Source organism: Danio rerio, chromosome 17 (genome assembly GCF_052040795.2).
Source record: "Danio rerio strain M-AB ecotype USA chromosome 17, GRCz13ab, whole genome shotgun sequence".
NCBI classification, from domain to species: domain Eukaryota; kingdom Metazoa; phylum Chordata; class Actinopteri; order Cypriniformes; family Danionidae; genus Danio; species Danio rerio.
Window position 1 is genome coordinate 20703962 of NC_141037.1, and position 17062 is coordinate 20721023.

Consider the following 17062-nt stretch of genomic DNA (forward strand, 5'->3'; position numbering starts at 1 on the left):
AAACTATTTTGCCATTTCTTGTGGTCTACTCTTAAGCAAGATCGGCTTAACGGTAAGTGCATTTGCTACTCTTGATACTATTAGCTTGCTGTTTTCTTAGTATATTTTGTTTAATCGCCATTTAAACTTGACAAAGTCAACAACGTAACTAACTGTTGTTTGTAAGTCAGTGCAATGTTCTGTGTTTATGCTCGTAACTTATATGTTTCTATATGGTTCAGCAGTGGCTCAATTCATGATAATTTGCGAAATAAACCCAGTTTTTGTTGTGAAGGTTACATTTAAAGGGCATTTGAGATCTGGAGCCTAGAAGACGCTCCTTCAACATGGCATCATCACAAGTACCAGCAGCCAAAAAAGATGAGAAGGGCAGAAACATACAAGTAGTTGTACGATGCAGGTGAATATAAATGTTTTATGTTTATGTGGTACTTCTTTTTCAGCAATACGAAGCATGTTTTCTTTTGGAAGTGGTTTTGTATGTTTGTTTTTGTAGTTCAACCTCAGAACCGTTGTAACTTAGTGAATTCGACGTACGAGTAAAAGACAACAATGGGTTTTAGGCATCCAAATAACGTGTAGTATTGCTTTTTATGTACAAAAGTGTAGTCATCTTTGTTGTAAAGTTGGTTTTATAATTTGCCCATTCTTACTTTCTTTTTAAAATAATATAAATTATTAAAAACTATTCTTTGCCATTTCTAATATTGAAATTATATTAGCAGCCACTCACTTTTGAAGTATGACATTGTTCACACTCCATTAATTGTGCTAATGTTGTTTTATAGTCATACTTTTATTGCTATTTCAGACTGAATATTCAAAGTGGCGTGGTAAACAATATAGGGACCATGTCTCAAGTTGTCACTGAACATGTTTGAACATAAAACTTTTTCTCAAAGCCTTCTTTAACTATCTAATAACTCGGCCTAAAGATTTACAGAAGTCACAACACTATAATGTTGTCAGACATGACAGGAGACATTTGTTGATGTGTTGAAAGATTATATTGGTGGATATTTGTCTGTGTACATATTTTTATATGTATATACTGACTCAATAGTTAGGACTGCACAGAGGATTGTAGCAACTAAACTACCCAAACTTGATACAGTTTATGCAAGTCATTTACACAAAAGAGCTAACAACATTAGCAGGACCCAACCTATCCTGGATGCAAACTTTTTTTGTGCCCCTTCCATTGGGCAAATGATGCAGAGCAGTCAAGTCATACACAAATAGGCTGAGGAACACCTTATTTCCCTGAGCTGTAGCCTGTATTTACATGTATTTCTTATTGCTGCTGGTCTCTGAGAGCTGCCAAACAAATTTTGTTCTACTATTATTACAATGACAGTTTCTTTCTTTTTTATGATAGCAATACAGGTAGGTACTGTCAAGTTTAAAAGTATTGTAAAAAAAAAATATTTCATAAATTTCAGTATTTGCCTAAAAGATTTAATTATTATTATTTTTTTTACTTTTAATGCTCTAAAAAAGGATTTGTTTTATAACATTCTGACCTTTTATATAGATAAAAGTTTTTTTTTTTTATATTTATTTAAAGTAAATGCAAAAATTTAAGTTTAATTTGTATGTTTATTTTTGTAAGTTTAAATTTACCTTTTTTATCTTCACCAATCTTATGTCTGATGTGCAATTTGCAGACCCTTTAACACAGTGGAGCGTAAATCTGGCTCTCACACTGTTGTTGAATGTGACCAGAACCGAAAAGAGGTGATTATGCGTACTGGAGGTGCCACAGACAAAGCAGCAAGAAAAACATACACTTTTGATATGGTGAGTGATTGCCTTATTTTAACCATCCACATCAGCTTTAATGATATCCTGTGCAGTGATGCTCATTAAATGTCTAATTTCAAATGTTTTAGGTTTTTGGCCCTTCTGCCAAACAAATTGAAGTTTATAGGAGTGTGGTTTGCCCCATATTAGATGAAGTTATCATGGGCTATAACTGCACAATCTTTGCGTGAGTATATTTCTTTGAATATCATTTTTTTTACCTAACTGATGATTTTACATGTTACATCTATTTGCATCCTGTGCATTTATGTTTTTCCTGTTTGATTAAAGATATGGGCAAACCGGAACAGGCAAAACCTTCACAATGGAAGGTGACCGATCACCCAATGAGGAGTTTACTTGGGAAGAGGTAAGATTTGCGCAGTTCTGAAACTGTCTAAATGGCAACCCAATTATTTTTTGTTTCATTTCCTATTCTGAATTCCTCCCCGAATAAATAAAATGCTGCTTTTGATTTCATTTAATTTAAGGTCTCAATGCAGATTATATCTGTTAACTACTTCAAATATGATTGATTTATTTTATGTATTTGTTTTGCTATTATGCCACTTATATTTTTAAGTTTCTTTGCTCATATTCATGTTTTGTTTTCTCATTTTCTGTTTCACTTTTTCTCTATCAGGACCCTCTGGCTGGAATAATTCCCAGGACTCTTCATCAGATCTTTGAAAAACTGTCTAATAATGGCACAGAGTTCTCAGTGAAGGTGTCTCTGCTGGAAATTTATAACGAGGAACTGTTTGACCTGCTCAGCCCTGCTCCTGATGTCACAGAGAGATTACAGCTCTTTGATGATCCTAGAAATAAAGTAAGCTTTTTGGTTTGTTTACTCTGCCTCTTTAATTTGGCAAGGAATTTCACGTTTTACGTGTATACAGGTTTCCCACGCTTCTTGAAAGTACTTGAATTTCAGACATTTACTGTAGATTCAAGGCCTAGAAAGTACTTAAATATTTCCTTAATAGTGCTTGAATTAAATTTGAAATTGCATTGGTTATGATTTTATTTCCACAATTGTACTCCATTTTCAAAAGTGGCTTGGGGGAAAAAAAGAGAAGAAATTCTTGAAAGTTAATTTTTGTACAATAACACTGGCAAATGATGTAAAATTTGTCAATATTTCAAAAACCACATTTGAATATTATTGAATTCAACAATACATTGAATTTCTTTAAACATGACTGTTTAAAATGGTCAATGTTTAAAAAAAAACAACAAAAAAAACCTCTTGAGTCTGATATATTTAGCGTAATTGAATCTGCTGTTCATGAAAGCATGCAAACCCTGTGTATATAACATCATATTGACCCAATTCTGCAGTGTGAAAGTAAGCTCTTTTCTGTCATTTTTATTTTAGGACTTTCAAATAATTTGCCTATGGGAAAATAAAGGAATGATAAACATTAAACCATCAAACTACTTGTTCTACAAACAACTGTGACTGACAATTTAAAATAATTCAGCAATAATATAATAATAAGAAAATACAAGTTTGCAGCATGAGCTGTTTTTTTTAATGGCTAAAATCAAAGGAAGTAGATGAAACTTGAGTCTTAAGCCATTAAGATTCCAAAAGCTGCACCCACTCATACGTGAAAGAATTAGGTAGATGGTGTTAAAGCAAGCATCTTCACAGTGGTAAACATAGTTTGTGTTTTAAGTAGAATTATACTTAAATTTATACTATTAAGCAGTGTTTCATTGTTGATGTTTTTACACCTGAATGTCCAACCTTAAAAAAAGATAAATCTGAGAACATTTCCGAAAAGATTGAGCTTTAGTAGTCTGCTAACTATTATATAATTGCAGTTACCAATGGTAGTGCAAACATGTTACCAGCTGGAGCAATCTTTGCTGGAGTCCCACAGTTTGTTGTTATGATATTTGCTTAAATCAGTATATTGGGGTGTTTTAATACCTCCATCTAATCTTTTGTTCATTCTGTTGTTCCATTAGAGGGGTGTGACCATTAAAGGTCTGGAGGAAATCACCGTACACAATAAGAATGAGGTGTATCAGATCCTGGAGAGAGGAGCAGCCAAGAGGAAGACTGCCTCCACACTCATGAATGCCTATTCCAGGTAATAACTGGCTTCTTGTATTCCGGTTTATGAGAATTCAAGACTAAGGAAAGTGTGCAATAGATTAAAATGCAATTTTTTCCTTTTTTATTCCATCAGTCGATCCCACTCTGTGTTCTCTGTCACTATTCACATGAAGGAAATCACACTGGATGGGGAAGAGCTAGTTAAGATTGGTAAACTGAACTTGGTAAGGCGGCTTTCGAGTCAGTGGGGTTTTCAGTTATAAGTGGATTTTATTTGTGTTTACATTAAACAAATTCTCTGTTTCTGTTCAGGTGGATCTTGCAGGTAGTGAGAACATCGGACGATCTGGTGCTGTGGATAAGCGTGCACGTGAAGCTGGCAACATTAACCAGTCTCTGCTAACTCTGGGTCGTGTAATCAAGGCTTTGGTGGAGAGAGGGCCTCACGTGCCCTACAGAGAGTCTAAACTAACCCGCATACTGCAGGACTCGCTAGGAGGACGCACCAAAACCTCTATCATCGCCACTGTGTCTCCTGCCTCCATCAATCTGGAGGTATGGCTTGTGCTTATTGACTTTGTACTAAGGCTGTGCTATATATCGTTTCAGCACTGATATCGCAATGTGTGAATCTGCAATAGTCACATCGCAAGATCTGTAATGTAGAGTCGGGATTATAGTTGATCAGACGGTCATTTCATATTTTAACCTCAGTGTAAGCTTATTATTTGCGTTTACTCTTAAGACCTGTGACTAAGTATTTTAAGCAATTGTAGATAATTTGGGTAAAAAAGATTTGTAAAGATTGTGTACGGTTTGGCTGTGCAATTTTTATCGAATTGTAATCGCATTTTGAAATGTTGCGATTTTAGCTAATCGCAAAAGGCTGCGATGTGAATACATATTATTTAATTTCCCTCACCCAGAGCGAATGCGTGACTGCTGTCTGTGTGTGATAGTCTTACTAGCCAATTGAGTGAGCACAATTTTGTTTTGCCTAATTAGAATTGCGCAACTGAAGTATGTGAAACGCCCACAATTAAAAAAAAAAAAAAAAGACAAACAATCCGAAAAGCGTGGACGAGTGGGATGATAACATTTGCTGCTTCAGAAGCATTAATAGACTAATATCAAAGAAAAACAGCACATCGGTAATATGGGAATATTTTGGTTTTAAAGTCACAAACATCGAACAAAAACAGGTAATTTGTAATAATTGTTGCCACAGCTTGAGGAAAAACAACCAGCACCCAAAAAAGCACCACAGGCTGCTATATGAGAAGCGTCTTGCTAAAAAGTCAACGGAAAGTATTGCCAGTAACACTCAATCTAGAAGCAAGCCCAGAAAATTATACATCAGAGCAAAAATACAATTAAAACGATGATTTATTTAACTTTGGTTGTTACATAAATTAGATGTTATGCAGATATGCTTCCTTGTGAAATCATCACAAATAATCAAATTTTAAATTCTTTACAAATATTTATCTGAATTTGTATTTATCACAGTAAAATAATATATTTCAATGTAATTTTTCCAAATGATTTGTCTTTCTGTATTTATTATTAACAGTGTTAATTTGCAATTAATTGCAGGAAACTCTGAGCACTTTAGACTATGCTAACAGAGCTAAGAGCATCATGAATAAGCCTGAGGTCAATCAAAAGCTTACCAAGAGAACCCTCATCAAGGCAAGTTTGTTTAATTCATTTATTTTTTACTGTTTGCTCGACTACTTCATGGGACTTGACTATTTTCTCAGTTTCTTTGTTACTGCAACATCAGCATTAATGGTCCTGCTAATGTTTTTAATAATTTGCTGTAGGAATACACAGAGGAAATTGAGAGACTGAAGAGAGATTTGGCTGCCACCCGTGACAAACATGGAGTGTACCTTTCCGTTGATAACTATGAGTAAGTTCACAATGCATATTCTCCTGGTTTAAAATGGTGCCATTGGTAGCATGTGTAAAATATTTCTGAAAACACTTTAAGGTCACTAAGACTGCTCTTTTATATATATATTAAAAAATAATAATATCCTGGGATCCTGATTTTATAAAATTTGTGTAGAAACCTTCCTAAAAAGTGTACGTACAGCAGAATAAATGTAAATTTTATTTATTACTAATTATGGATTTGTTACTTTTAAAGTGCTTTAAGTGCTGTTTAAGTAAAATTTGTTTATTTAGAGCTGCACACATTTCCCCATCAACTTTGTTTTGTATAACAATTATAATTGTAATTTAATTAAGTCACTTTGCACAAAAGCTTCTACTAAATGCTAAATGTAAATAAAGCCACTTTTGCATTTGAAGTGGAAGTTTTGTGCATAACCACATTTATAAGTGACAACCCTTTTGTGTATTAACATTTGCCATGTTTGATTTAAAACTAAAGCGGTAACATTTGTTACTGTTATTCATTTAAATTGCTACCAGCCAAACTTTGGTGGGCATCAATCCAGCAGAACAAAACTACTGTTCTAGGTTGTATTCCATTCAAATGGAACCATTCATCCGGGGTCGCCACAGCGGAATGAACCGCCAACTTATCCATCAAGTTTTTACGCAGCGGATGGCCTTTCAGCCGCAACCCATCTTTGGGAAACATCCACACACATTCACACACACACACACACACACACACTCATACAATACAGACAATTTTGCCTACCCAATTCACCTGTACCGCATGTCTTTGGACTGTGGGGGAAACCGGAGCACCCGAAGGAAACCCACGCGAAGGCAGGGAGAACATGCAAACTCCACACAGAAACGCCAACTGAGCCGAGGTTCGACCCAGCGAACTTCTTGCTGTGAGGCGACAGCACAACCTACTGCGCCACTGCCTCGCCCCTCAAATGGAACCAACAACATCCAAAAACCAGACAGTCACAAAATGTGTCCCTAAAAAGGACAGTGATCAAGCATGAATGGTTTATCTCCCCATAGTTGTGATGTTGAATAACTGAAGAAGTTAAAAAGCCTTAATTTGCCATTTAAAAATTATCATGTAAACAAGAGGCTGACCAGAACTAAATATAGTTCACACACAAAGTTCAGGAGTGTTTATCTACCCCTTTATTTTAGTTTGATTCAGTTTAGTGAGCGGCTTATTTTAACCTTTTTTGCAGGACTTTGAATGGTAAAATTGTGTCTCAGGAAGAGCAGATTACAGAGTACACTGAGCGGATTGCTGCTATGGAGGATGAGCTTAAAAAGGTGCGCATCTTTTAAATCCCTTCTACTTCTGCTTTTCTTTTGGCAACTTCCGCTTCTGAGTGAGTGATGCATCTGATATATTTTGTGCTTGTGTTGCCAGATTATAGACCTGTTCACAGATAGTAAGCAGAAATTGGAACAGTGCACCGAGGACCTGCAAGACAAAAACCAGAGACTGGAGGAGGCTCACAAAGACCTATCGGAGACCAGGCACCGCCTCAATCAGGAGGAATTCATCAGTACACAGCTTCAAACCAATGAGAGTCACCTCTATAACACTGCTGACCAGGTCCGTGATGCTTGAAGGAATCAGAGTGCATGTCTGGTCCAATAATTTATACTATCGTAAAGTTTTTATTTTCCTTTTTTTTTCCTCTCTCTCTCCTCATTCTATCCAGTTGTTGAGCACTGCTGAGGCCAGCACACAGGATGTCGGTGGTCTCCATGCTAAGCTACAAAGGAAGAAGGATGTGGAGCTTCATAACAGTAAGGTTCAGGAGAGCTTCTCCCAGTGCATGGAGAACTGCTACAACAGCATGCAGACCTCACTGAAGGAGCAGAGCCAAAAACATGCTGCTATGATTGATTATTACCGCTCTTCTGTGGGTAAGATATGTCATGGCCTTTATCTCACTGTTATATCTTGTTTTGGGGCGTTTATAATGTCTTTCGGCAAGAAATTAATGTCTGTTTAATCGTCTCTGCAGGTGAGCTGCTGAACACCAATGGCAAGGTGTTTAAGGAGACTTTGGGTGCTGTGTGCGAGTCTTACAGCAGTATTAAAGGAGCTGTGGGAGAAGGTGTAGAGCGGTGTAAGGAGCAAGTGTTAAATCAGGAGAAACTCTCTCAGGATGCTCAAAACAGCATCCTGGAAATTCTGGTAAGAACAGATGATAAATATTCAAATGGAATATTCCAATCTGCCTTTTTTATTTTTATTCATTTTTTTATTTTTTTTACCTGCTATAATAAATGATTCTAGTTTCTATAAATTAAGAAACTACTAAAAGTATTTTCTTTTGAAAAAAATACAACCCTGCCATCTGCTCAGTATTTGTTGAAAATGTCACAGTACTTAAAAAAAGGTTCTGTTTCAATTGTAGTCTATTAAATGGATAGTTCATCCAAAACTGAAAATTGTCATTTACTCACACTTGACCTGTTCCAAACCTGTTTGACTAACTTTCTTCGATTGAATACAAAAGTATTTTGAAGAGCTGAAAACCTGTGACCACTGACTTCCGTAGTATTTGTTTTTCCAACTACGGAAGTCAATGCTTACAGCTTTTCATCTTTCTCAAAGGCTCTTATTTTGTGTTCAAACCTTCAAGTCTCTTGATTCAGTTGGAGCTACTTGAGGGAGAGAAAATGGTAAGCACATTATCATGGTTGGGTGAACTATCAATTTAACTGTTGTGTGTGTGTGGTTTTTTTTTTTTTTTTTTTGGACCTCTAAATTTAGCGTTTAATTCTAGCAGGGTTTATAAGGTCATGAAATTTTGACATGACATTTTCCAGGCCTGGAAAAGTTTTGGAAAAACAGAAAACCCCAAAAAGTTTTAGAAAAGTCATGGAAATTAGTTTGCTACAATATCAAATATCTGTAGACTTGAATTAGGGCTGCTCGATATTGAAAAAATCTGACATTACGATACTTTGAATTTCTGTGAAATGTATATTGCAATGTGAATACAATTTCACCAGATTATTTAACAGGTTTACTTGGATTGATTAAGGGGATTTTGTCGAGTGAATCTTGGAAAATATAGTGATAGTGAATCTCTAAAATATAGAGATAAAAGTGAATTATAGTTTTCAGGTATTCAATATTCAGGTACAGATATTAAATAATCAACACTGCCCAGTCCTCATTGTATATTATTTAATATTTAATAAAGTTACAAAAATATCTTGTGGCCAGATGTTTTAAATTTGAAATATTTAAATAACAGTCACAGGCCTTAAAGCGACTGTTTACTCAAAGATTAAAATGTACTCCATATTTACTCACTCTTTACTTGTTTCAATAGGAGTAATAAAATAAATTCATTTTGTGTTCATTTAAAAAAGAAAACTCGTAAATATTTGAAGCGAGTGAAGGGTGTAATGAAAATGGCAAGTATTTTTTGGGTGAACTACATATACATTATTTACCATGTATATGTAGGTGTTATGTCATGAAAATGTACTTGAAAGTTCTGAAATTGTATGAAATTTTTGTAGTAAAAATGTGTATGAACCTTGTTCTCAGCGTTCTTTCAATATTGATCACTGACCATAATGCTGTTTTCCTCTCCTTTTCCTCCAGGATGAACACAAACAGCATCTTGAGGAGGTTCTGGTTGCCCAGGCGGTGCCAGGTATCAGGTCTGTCATGTCCATGAATGACAATTTGAAGCAAACGCTTCACAAATACCACAATCTGGCTGAGCAGGTATGTGTGAACAAACTGATTTCCATGCTCGTATGCCAGTTCATTGCTTATTTAAGCTTTTGTCATCAAATTGAAATGTCTTACAGATGCAGGGTGTGAAAGCAGATATGATGACGTTTTTTGATGCGTACACTGAATCACTGGCCAGTATGCGAGAGTGCGCTTTGCAGGGTTTTAACACACTGCGTGCCGAACATGACAAACTCAAACAACAAATCAGCCAAGCTGGAAACAGCCATCAAGTGGTAGGTCTACTCTTCTTAATGAAGATAACTTCTGTGTGAAATTAAAAAATTAACAAGGTATATTTTGCTTGCTGGCATGGTTATTCAAAAAAACTACATGTTTAATTTTTTACTTTTTTTGCTTATACAACACTTTTATTTTGAAATGCGCGAGCTACAACTGTACCGTTTGACATGTGAAATTTCATTTAATTATAGCAACAAATATGTTGAAGCGCAAGTACGACCTCGAATATGTAAAGTATAGATTTACAGATATTTACGACAAAAAAAGGCTCAAAACCTCAGTGTGTCATGTAGTAATGTGCTCTCACAAGTAGGGTTGTAACAATATACCGGTATGACGGTTTACCACGATTTGAACGTGCACGATTATCATACCATGAACAAATGCATATCAACTGTTTTAACCCTTAAAGACCGAGACAGCCGCCCGCGGCTAAAAATAAGTATTGCTCTTAAATGTTTAATAACTTTTGATCCGCTGATCCGATTCATACAATTCAAAGATTGGCATAAAGAAGAGAATCTCAGCTTTCCAGTGCTGTATCAAATAACATTCGCGGACTTTCAGAGGCTCCGGAATCAGTGCGGTTACGTCATCAACATTTGACAACGCTGATTTGACAAAGAAACGCTCGTCACTGTGTCTCCGGACAAACCAGACATGATGCATTGATGCATTGTCCCTCCTCCATGCCCAGATTGGTTCAAACTCGCTATATCACAACCAATAAGCATAGGTTTCGCTTTTGTTTGTGGACCAAGCTTTTTGAACAACACGGAATGAGAGAAAGGCATACATTTCTGCGCGGCTAAATAAAACGCAAAAAAAAAAGTTTTTCATGAAATAATTCTCATACTAAGTACTTTTGCATGCACAGCAGCACAGAAACATGACAAAACAGTGACACAGCAAAGACGAACTGCTGCTCTTGCTGTTTTCAAAAGACGCAAATGAAGATGCAGCTGTTTGTCTGCATTGCAGACAACCATATCCAAATCCATATCGATAGACAACCATATCCATGCTGGCACATAAAACCTAAGGATGTTCCATATTGAATCTAGTTTCGTTATGTAACTATTTATAGTATAGTAAATATTTATATCTATTTTTTACTGAGGATTTGCACCATGTTTATTTGGACTTTGACACATTATTTATTATTTTCTTATTTTTATTTGTTTATTGTAAGTGGTGTTGTTTATAGTAACTAAAAATATATTATTTGGAAAGTCAAATTTGCTTCACTGTTCTATTATTTTGTAACATTTGTAACATACTGTATACCGCGAAACCGTCAAACCGTGGTATTGTTTTAGACGATTATCATACCGTGAAAAATTCATACCGTTACAACCCTACTCACAAGAGCACTTTTAGAAACCAAACATTTGTCATTTTCACTTTGTAATATTTCTATAATTTGAGACATTTTGTTAAGTGACAAGAATAAAATATTGTTAAGTCTTGGTGATTTTCTTATGATTTATTTGTTACTACTTGTGTATGTTAACAAATAAATACAAATTGATTATAATTCCTAAAATTATATTATAGTTCCCAATTTCGGTCGCGGGTTGATGACCATGTAAAAATGTGGGTCCCATGGCCAAACCAGTTGAGAACAACTGCTTTTGGTCAGATCTCAAACTTGATTTCTGGAGAGCCGCAGCTCTGCACAGTTTTGCTCCAACCCTAATCAAACACAGCTGATCCAATAAATCAAGGTGTTTACGACTACTAATCAGGTGTGAGTTGAAGGTGGTTGAAGCTAAACTGCAGAGCTATGACCCTCCAGGAATTGACAGGTTAATTGTTTATCTAAAGCAGGGGTCTCAAACTTGGGTAATCCACTGAAAGAAAAACGTTCAATCAACTGTTGGCTTCTTCATTTGGAGTGGCAACCCTTCTGATTTCAGTTTGACTGGATCAGTCACACTATTGCTTTATACACCAATTTTACAGTTAGTTTGCCACAAGAGAATGATGCACAAAAATAAACCCGCCCCCTACTCATTATTCTGTTTCAGTCGGAAATACATCAACTTACTGAAATAAGTCTTAGCATCTAGAGTTTACGTTGACCATCACATTTCTGTTCTGTTGAAATGCTTGGATGTTCACAAGCTCTTTGGGTGTTGTAAATGTAACCACAAGGAGGCTGAATCATTATTGACTAGCAGATTCTAAAATTGAATTAACTTTTTTTTTCCTCTCTCTCTTTTGTTCAGCGTGTGGCCGAGCTGGTTCAGTGTTTGCAGAACCAAATGAATCTGCTGGCGGTGGACACTCAGAATGACTTTGAGGGTCTTTCACAAGCAGCATCTGCCCAGATTCCTCCACTGGAAACATTACAGAGCTCCATAGAGAGGTGAGAAGACCCCCACAACACCTTCTGTTGAAGTCTGTTTTTTTTTTTTCTCCAAAGTTCTGTTTAGTGGAAATATTAACACATTTATTCATATAAGTTTTCAAACTTTATTTCTAATAACTGATTTTGTTAACCTTGATGACAGTACATAATATTTTATATGATGCTAGTACTCAGTTTGAAATGCAATTTAAAGACTTAACTTGGTTAATAAGGGCAATTAGGCAAGTCATTGTATTACATTTGATTTTGTTCTATATAGTAAATCGAAAAAATGAATTTGCTTAAGGGGGCTAATAATATTGACAAAATAGTTGTAAATAATTTCAAAACTGCTTTTACTTTAGCTGAAAAAAACAAACAGATACGACTTTCCAGAAGAAAAAATATTCTATGAAATACTGTGGAAAAATTCCTTGCTCTGTTAAATGTAATTTGGGAAATATTAAAAAGCAGGAGGGCTAATAATTTTGGCTTTGATTCTATCCTTAAGTTCCCTTTAACAAAACCCTAATAAAGCTGTACTTTTATTGTAGTAAATGCACAGTGGCTGAGGAGCAGGCTGTGTCTGTTCGTGCTCGACTGGGTTCCTCTGTTCATGGAGTGATTTCAGAGATGAATAGTGTGACTAAGGAGGGAGAGAGGGCGCTGGAGGAGTGTGCTGGTTATTGTGGACACCTGCAGACATCGCTGGACTCGCTGGCTGAGTCAGGACTCAAGTGGTGCGATGAAGCTAAAGGCTTGACTGAGAGTAAAGCCCAGGAGCAACTCAAACTCATCAGACAGACAGACACGGCTGTGCAAGACCTGCTGAAGGTTAGTTTGGTTTGTCTGCTTTCAAGATGTAATTTGGGTGTTTGGGTTAAATGTTCAAAGGAAGTGTGTGTAGTATACTTTTTGAGTTGTTTACCTAATTATGGGACGTGCCATACTTCCTCAAATTGCATTATTTCTTCTTAAATTAACATATGGTAGAAGAAACCAATATAGTTTAATTATCTTTCTCAATAACATTTGTAATTTCTCTGTATTTTTAGACCATATGTTAAGCTTATCAAAAAAAAAGTGTATGTATACAGCTAAGGTTTGCTTGTTTTGACACATTATTTAAATGTCTCATTAAATTAAAGAGTTTTTATGTTAGTATTAGTATTATTTGTCTTCAGGATATCTATAAGCTAGTGCATGAGCGTTGCTAGGCCTATTTTAGGGGGGCTGTAGCCTCTCTATATTTCTACTTAGCCCCCCTAAAACTTTTGCGATTAGCTCATAAACTGTGCACTAAATTATCTCCTCAGTCCCCATTAAATTTGATAAGAAAACGGCAGCAGAATTCGGCTCCTTCCTGTCTTTTGTTTTTCGTTTGATCAGCAGACCACAGCTGTGGACAGCGAGAGAACAAGGCATCTGTTTATTGATAAATTGTTATAATATCTACTTATTTGCAGTTCTTTTGACACTTATAACCTTGTATCACCTCTATCCTAATGTCATGGAGGAGCCGTCGGGTTTTCTCGGTGTTCACCTCATCAGCACAGCTGTTTCCTTCAGAGAAAAATGTAACTCCTAACGAATATCACTTTTTTTTTCTTTTTTTTTTTTTTCAAATGAACTATCAATATTAAACACTTTACAGTTTGTGTGGCATTAACTATACCATACAGTCTTGCACAGAAAGGATTAAACACAGTGACAGAATAACTTGGAGAATGTACTCATCTGTCACTAAGTCACTGACAGAGCTGGAAACATCAAGTGTTGTCTAGTATTAAAAATACTACTTGTATATTATTATCATTCAGATCGTAAAATATGTAATTTAGCCTGGAAGTTTAAATATATATATATATATATATATATATATATATATATATATATATATATATATATATATATATATATATATATATATATATATATATATATATATATATATATATATAGCACTTGAATAGAGAAAGTGGTTTTTACAGTAAACAGTTTGATTGAGCCTATTTGGCTTATTCAGAACTCAAATGGCTGTGCCTGTCTATGTAATTCAGTGGAATACTGGTATACAACCCTTACTAAACCAACATTAAGTATTAGTAATATATTTATTTTTATTTTCACCTTATAAGAGGCTGAACCACCCCACCCCCCACCCCCCCGTCCGCCCGCCTAAAATGAAAATCCTAAAATCGCCCCTGAGCTAGTGTGCCCCAAAACAAGGACAATTCACATTTACAAGATGTAAAACTGACTTGTTACTTTCACCCAAAAGTATCCACTGTTTTATTCACATCTCCTGACACTACAGTTTTACATCAAATCATTAACCAATCAAATGCTCTCTAGTATCTGACATGCCCTGCCCACTTCAAGACGTTTCTTATTTGCGATTGAGCTCAACCACTCTTACCAGCAGAGCAATGATAAAACAGAACTTCATTGGCTTTTTTTTTTCTTTTTTAATATACAGGGTAGGAGCTACATTATGTCCCACCCTTTCTTCATGTTTAAGTTGAGATTGTCAAACATTGAATAAAATGCATATTTCACAGTGCTTTATGGGACCTCTAAGTATTATTCAATGAGTTTTTATTTATTTATTATTATTTTTAAAAGGGCAAGTAAAAAAATTCTTAGGGTTTAGCCCTGTATAAATCTGAAATTTGATTCGTAATGGTCTTAAAGTTTAAGTCTTGAATTTGACTTTGTGAAACCTGCAGAAACCCTGCAACTGTGCTTTTCCTTTTCATTATAATGTTGTTGTTGTTGTTGTTGTTGTTGTTGTTACTTGAGAATCGGATTCTATTGTACAAGAATAGTAATACGCTTGACTTTGTCAGGTTATTACGAGGACACTTGAGTTTCCATGTGATTTTTGAAAAAGCCTTTTATGATTGAAATGGGACCATAAAACACCACATTTTCCTTTTGAGATCTTTCAAAAGTGTTTGTTTTGCACATAATAAAGGATTAATTTATGTTTTAGGACAAACCTGGTTAATTCTGATTGTCTGGTGCTGTTTTTGTCACCTGAATTTGAATTCTGCATTTGGTTGATTGTGTGTTACTCAGGAAATTAAAGAATTAGATTTTTACCAATGATATGTCTTTTTATTTGTGTCTGTGTGTGTGCATGCAGTCTGTGGAGGAAAAGAGTGAGAAAGCTGTTCAGGACTGTGAAGCCAGATTGGGTCAAATGCAGCAGGAAATGGAAGCAACCCTGGGTTGTGTGGAAATGCAGACCAGCAAAGATGAAGCGACATTGCAGGAGCACAGAGAGACCCTGTCCTCAATCAACACTCAGGCACTGGACACCGTACACAACTTCATCAGCTCAGAGCTACGGCAGGATTTACCAACAGGTATAATAGAATATTTGCAGAAACAGACAGTCTTTGAATCCGACCCATTAGGGGGATAGTTCACCCAAAAGTTGACTTTTTTTTTTTTTTTTTTTATTGATTTACTGATCACCCTTCAATTGTTTAAAACCTATTTAACTTTATTTCTTGCATTTAAATATAGAATATTTTAAAAAATATATAATAATAGATATTTTTGAAGAAAGCTGAAAACCGGTAACCATCTACTTCCATAGTATTTGTTTTTCCCACTATGAAAGTCAATGGTTACAGGTGTTTTTTTAGCTTTCTTCAAAATATCTTCCTGTGTGTTAAACTGATAAAATGGGTATATAAGACAGATATTAAGTACATTTTAAATTTTTGGCTGAACTACCCTATTAAATCTTAACTCTGTAGCAGGTGATCTGCTCTTCAGTAATCTGATGTTTATCTTTTGAAGGAACGACCCCTCAGCGCAAAGAGTACATGTACCCACGTGTGCTGAGCAGGCCGAGGAGTAGAGAGGAGCTGGAAGAGGAGTTCAGAGCTCAGCAAGAGCAGCTTCAGTCTGAACTGAAGCCGTGTGAGATCGTAATGGAGGTGGAGGAGGAGAAACCTGTCGACCAGGTAACCTGATCTAATGTGTGGAAATGCTTTGATTTTTAAAAATTCAGTATATTTGAAGATCACTTTTTTGTTTGGACTGTTGTAACCTCGCTTCTGTATTTAGGAGTCTCTGGAGGATGACGTCAGTGTTTCTAGTGATGGAAACAACACTGAACAGTCGTGCTCTGATGAGAACCTGATATGTTATGAGAATGGAAGGATTCCTTTTTTCAAGGTAAGAAATTGTAAACATTTTTAATTTAAGAAATGATCATAATAGTGAATTTTGACCACACTTTTCTAGCGTTGTCAGATAATTAATACACTTATTGATTGATTTTTATTATTTATTTTTTTTTGTTTAACCAGAAGAAAAGCAAGAAGGAAAATGGCAGTAAATCACTGAACCGTTCAAAGGTGGAGAATGACAGCATGTCAACACCACCCCGCTCTAAACTTCCACTCAGATGTCAGAATTAACCTAAATTATGTTGCCAATATTACTCCCTTCGTGTATTAATCTTCCAAGTCCTTTTGTGTCTTAAACGTTGCATTTTTTTAACTGTTTGTCTTTTTTAAACATCGATTATCAATGTATTTGTCTTATGTCTGTCCACACAAGTCAGTTATAACTTCAGGGTGATTTCGTTCTGTTACTTTTCATGTTTCACTAGCGTTTAGGCTTGTTTGTATTTGTTCAAGGTTTTGTATGTTTAATTAAAGACTAAAAGAAAATGGTCCACTCCATCTCTCAAATAATAAAATATTTTTAAAGTATGGTTCTGTTTTAAAATCTTTGTATAAAGTTCAATCAATTAAATTCAGTTGTTGATTGTAACACTGGTGCTCTTAGCGTTTCGCTCTATTTTCAATTAAAAAACAATTGTTTGCTGGATGACTTTATTTGTGCACCTAATAAAGGAGTTGAAATGACATTGAGTTGCTCTAAGCTCATTAAATAGAAATTT

At 35.4% G+C, this 17062-nt stretch overlaps 1 protein-coding gene across 1 annotated transcript; it reads left to right on the forward strand.

Moving 5' to 3' along the window:
- Nucleotides 1-16871, forward strand: kif11 (kinesin family member 11). Its single transcript, NM_173261.3, has 23 exons — nt 1-52; nt 275-400; nt 1668-1800; nt 1893-1990; nt 2095-2173; nt 2447-2632; nt 3781-3905; nt 4005-4095; nt 4184-4426; nt 5468-5563; nt 5698-5786; nt 7009-7096; nt 7197-7385; nt 7495-7702; nt 7804-7976; nt 9405-9530; nt 9617-9775; nt 12014-12153; nt 12690-12969; nt 15284-15506; nt 15949-16115; nt 16219-16329; nt 16464-16871. Exons 2-23 carry the CDS (start codon nt 327-329, stop codon nt 16572-16574), a joined length of 3189 nt encoding a protein of 1062 aa, NP_775368.3. The 5' UTR covers nt 1-52; nt 275-326; the 3' UTR covers nt 16575-16871.
- Nucleotides 16872-17062: the final 191 nt, after the last annotated feature.

Coding starts and splice junctions, on each gene's coding strand:
- kif11 (NM_173261.3), top strand. CDS start 327: ATGGCATCATCACAAGTACCAGCAGCCAAAAAAGATGAGAAGGGCAGA. Junction 2,633..3,780: donor TTGATGATCCTAGAAATAAA/GTAAGCTTTTTG, acceptor TTGTTCCATTAG/AGGGGTGTGACCATTAAAGG. Junction 4,096..4,183: donor AGATTGGTAAACTGAACTTG/GTAAGGCGGCTT, acceptor GTTTCTGTTCAG/GTGGATCTTGCAGGTAGTGA.